Source organism: Saccostrea cucullata, unplaced genomic scaffold (assembly GCF_032062105.1).
Source record: "Saccostrea cucullata isolate Sc308-1 unplaced genomic scaffold, CSIRO_AGI_Scuc_v1 ctg6966, whole genome shotgun sequence".
NCBI classification, from domain to species: Eukaryota; Metazoa; Mollusca; class Bivalvia; order Ostreida; family Ostreidae; genus Saccostrea; species Saccostrea cuccullata.
Window position 1 is genome coordinate 103 of NW_026927944.1, and position 4696 is coordinate 4798.

The following is a 4696-nucleotide window of genomic DNA, read 5'->3' on the forward strand; positions in this document are numbered from 1 at the left end:
AACTTTTAAAATATATCAAATAAATATGATTTTTCAAACAAAGTAGAACTTTATTAGCTTTTAAACGCTTCCTATAAAGTGCAGATTTGAGCCAAAAATCCATAAAAAGTATTTTTTCTCTCTTAGTAAACGATGAAAACTTTTAGTTTTTGTATTGTTTTGTACATTTATAAGACTACTTTATTATTTGTGAAAATAAGAAAAAGTTAAATATAAGAAGCATATGAAAATAACTAATATATCCTAAAAAATTACAAAAAACAGAGAAAATTCGGATTAGCCAATATCCAGTTAAGTTAAATTATTTACGTAAATTTGGTAATATCATGTTATAGACCCAATATAGTAATATGTTTTTATGCAAAAAGAACAAGCATTAAACTTTTGAAGTAGAAGTAGGTATCACATGATTGGCAACAGTTATTTTTTACTCTTAATGTCAAGGAAAAGGATAATGACCTTGACCTGACCTTGCCTCTAATATAAAACGGTCAAATTTAATTTCACTGATACTATCACTTACTGATATTGTCTTCTTGATTCTGTGAAAATTTCATTAATTTTTAAATATTAGAAATGTGAGAAGAATCCTACCTTAAGAAATGATGCCTTAAAACGAGACTGTTGATATTCGTTTTTCTTCAAATTGTTTGTCAATAATTTGCCTCGATTTCGAAATTGTACATTAGTACGTAAAGCTTGCTCTTGCGTATATTTGAGATATATATAACCCCCGTATACAGGTGATGAAGGTATATTGCTGCATGCAGTGTACGTACGGAAGTTGACGATAGAAAAGTTGAAGTCATCACGTTTATCATAGAGCCTGGTAGTTAAATTATCATTAACGTGTTTTCAAGTAAAGTATCCAATGTGTCAGACTCTGTGTTATCTTTTATCTAAGCTCACCGGGATATATCGTATAGACATAAGAATGAAAATAACCATTGTTAATATACAATACGTCGTCGATATATCTAAATGTCAAGTTGAAAGCCAAAGCAAGTGTTTTCTTCTTTTACGTATAAGATTTTGGACAAATTCTGCTTCATATGGATATAAAAATTGGTCTGGTAATAACGTTGCGCAATTGAAACCCTGGTGAATCCGATAGATTGTTGGAAAACCTGGTCTCCAAAAACCACATAGATATTGTCAATCAGAAACTAAAACATCTTTTGATGTCAACTTCAGAGTACTTGTGTGTACTATTAGAATGTTTTTAACAAAATAATTTTGCAAATGACCAATGAGAAGGTAAGTAAATTTTCGTGCTCCGTTTTTATTGACAAATCATTCAAAAATAATCAGAAAGGCACTGTTGTGCAAGAGATTTTTAACTGAATAATACGCTTAGCAAGATTTTAAAGTAATCTTTTTCTAGTCTAATGATGTTGACATGGCTAATGCGACGTCAGACATATCTCGGATCCAAATTAAAGAATTTGAATAAATTTTTATTTGCTCTGTTAAAAAAGTAGAAGGTACATTAATCAACTGGCAAAATGATTACTTTTAGGTTATTTCTCTTTCCGTCTTAATCAACGTAGTAAAATTATCTTAACTTACATGAGATCTTTCAAAATCTAAATGCTTTGAAAATACAGGGAGGTAGTTGTAGCATTGTTTGTTATATACACAGACAATTACAGGCAATACAGGCATAATGAAATGCTATTTCTTATGAAATAAAAGGAATAAAATCTAAAAGCATATTTTTAAAAATATGTATACCTTGATACAATTTAGAAAAAAAATGGTTTAACAGTTACATGAATACTTGTGATGTTCCATAGAGTTATATACGATTTCTTCTTTCTGTGACGTCAGTATTTTCCACCACAACTGGTTGAATAACACTGAAAAGAATTACAGTAAAATGAAACGAGAGTAGGGGTACATAGATACAAAATCTAGAGACTTGAAATACTTAATTCTCAGAGACTCATACCTAATTCAACAATGCAGTCCTAATTTATATTAAAGATAAAACACTTTTTGTGGTTTTTGACAAAAAACAGTTAGAGATTGACGTTATTCGACACGACTACTTTCCGAAAAGTATACCCCAAATTTTTTATCACATTTAGAGGGAGTCATTTTTTAACTGAAATGAGTTTGTCAAAATTAAAAAGTAACATCCGCCGGTGTATTCGGACAAGAGGGCTGTTGTTTAAAAGTGCCAATGTTTGTTCTGCTTTTGAAATTTTGAGTATGATAACATTTTGTTACCTTCTCATTACATTATTAAACTGATAATTGAAAATCAACTATTTTCCTATCAACGTACGCAGCAATAGGGATGGGTATCGCCAAAAATTTTGTATCGCGATATATCACGATTTTTTCCCACAATATCATGATAATACCATGATATTTTTAAAAGCAGTTTTTACAATGATTTGATATGAAAAGTCATTATTTTTCTAAACAATATGCTAGAAAAACAAAATTTTACTTTGTTGAAATTTTTATTTATATAAACTCAATTATGTTTGGACGGTAAGATGCCGTTCTTTTCACTTTTTACAAATTTTTTATACTTTCTGTAATTGTTATTTGAAAAATTGAACAAATAAATGAATAATTTCAGGACTTTATAATATGTACCTACAGACCGGTATTTAGGTCTCCGTATCACGATACGTATCACGCAACAAAAAATCGCGATATACCGGTATACCGATAAAATCGCACATCCCTACGCAGCAATATTTTATTAGCCCTGTTATACGTGAAATACAGCTTTAGTCAAACTGCATATTAATGTACGTGTAATTATATGCAACGACAGTATCGTCTGTTTAAAATATTTTAAAAGACTCCCAACTTATTCAATATTCAGGAATATGCTCTGAGTATGATCAATTCTTAAAGCGAAGCATGCTACTAGCTAATAAGTTAATGATACAGGGATTTTTACAAATTCGCTTCAGATCTGCAATTCGTAAATTTCATTACCTTGTTAATTAACCTGTAATGAGGTCGTACTTTGTATTTTGGCTGTCCAATGACTTGTTTCATACTTCATGTTAGGCTTTTGTTCTTGACTATGCAATGTATCCTTGATCAATTTATTGGACTCTCAGTGGGTGTGACCGATCAACAGGAGATGCTTAATTTCCTAAAGCACATGCTCCAACCTCTGGATGTTCCAGTGGTCCGTGACCTATGACCTCATCACATTTGTGTATTTTTTGTAGATTTCTACAGAATGATCACTATTCCAAATCTTCGCCTTTTAAATTCTCTAATAAAGGACTCTATGAACACTGAACCTCTTGAAACGTTAACTCTTAATTTGGGTTTCTTACTTGAGTTTCGTCTACGTTTCCATAAATTTATTAGAAGATTAATTGAGTCCCTGCTAGTTGACTCAGAAAAATTGTGCCTAGTTAACATTAAGTTAGTAAAGTATTCTTATCATTAAAAATTTATTATTTTTTATCAAAATGGAAATTTTGTGAAATAAATAAATAAAATACAATGTTTATGTATTTATAAAATTCTTTTTGAAAAGTTACTGAATTAATTGCTTTATAATAGAAAATAACTTTATGCTTATAAATCTTAATTAAATTACTGTATGATTTAAACTGACAAATCGTGTACTCTGGTGACAATATAAAAGATGTAATGTTCATTGAAGCGTAATAAACCAGGCCGTGTTCGATGAAAATCCTAGATTATCATGTTACAGGGATTATATATAAGACATCATATACTAGCAGTTTAAAAACTCACATGTATATAGTTTCAAAATGTTCATAGCAATACTAGTTCAGTGATGATAGATTTTTCAAATAAAAAATGATTCTTCATATTAATCAGTTAATGCTTTTTTTTTCGTTTATCTTTTCCCTCTAATTTAAACTGCTTAATTTAAAAAATTTACTCACACAAATTGGCATGTTCCTTTAAAGTAGGTCAAGAAGCGAGGGACATGCACAAGCGCCTCTCCATCGTCATTGATGCACATCAATCCCGAGGCACACCTGTAAATCAAGGATGAGATGTGAACATCACATTCATAGTCAAACATGTATGATTAAAATATAAATAAATGAATCCTGTTATAAACATGAACATTTTATTATGCTTGGTGAAACTTTCTTTTTAACTGTTCAATGAAAAATGATAAGTAATTATGAATGTCCAAACCACGTATTTCTTTCTTTTATAAGAAATATATCATGACTCCACTTTATGAGAAATATATGTAAATAAAATCATAAAATCATCGCTGCATATCTAAATTAAATTTATCTGTACAACCCAATTAATAACAAATAGAATGACGGTATGTTACATATTTTTCTCTTATTAAATTCAATGATTATATAAACGGACAAATTGAAACCTACCTAACAGTGGACCAAGAACATCGTTCTCCAACGCTGCGCGCGCATTCTTTGCAGCAGGAACAAGGTCTTGTTACAACTTCACAATCCTTCGCGGGTAAAACTGGACAGTTCACGCCCAATCCACACTCAATGCATTTCTTAGCACACGTGATTCCTAAACCCACAGTAATTAGGAAATTGAAAAATAATACTTTCTCCATCTATTTGTTTTCTTAACTATCCAGTTAAAATGAACATTGGCAAGAATACATAAAATATATATCTTCGTATGATTAAGAGAAAACAAAATGTGCAGTGTGCACCGTTATGTAACTTCAATTACATCATTTGCT

The 4696-nt window shown here is 30.3% G+C and overlaps 1 protein-coding gene across 1 annotated transcript; it reads right to left on the minus strand.

Moving 5' to 3' along the window:
* Positions 1–1705: 1705 nt before the first annotated feature.
* LOC134275946 (perlustrin-like protein) lies at positions 1706–4696 on the minus strand. The gene is made up of 3 exons (XM_062758230.1): positions 4365–4696; positions 3900–3995; positions 1706–1859 (listed from the first exon to the last, which is right to left on the minus strand). Exons 1-3 carry the CDS (start codon positions 4562–4564, stop codon positions 1799–1801), a joined length of 357 nt encoding a protein of 118 aa, XP_062614214.1. The 5' UTR covers positions 4565–4696; the 3' UTR covers positions 1706–1798.

Bases quoted from the DNA above. Each gene is read 5' to 3' on its own strand.
- LOC134275946 (XM_062758230.1), bottom strand. From the start codon at position 4,564: ATGGAGAAAGTATTATTTTTCAATTTCCTAATTACTGTGGGTTTAGGA. The intron at 3,996-4,364 runs GTAGGTTTCAAT...CTTGATTTACAG, and splicing joins TGTTCTTGGTCCACTGTTAG to GTGTGCCTCGGGATTGATGT. The intron at 1,860-3,899 runs GTGAGTAAATTT...AATTCTTTTCAG, and splicing joins AAAGGAACATGCCAATTTGT to TGTTATTCAACCAGTTGTGG.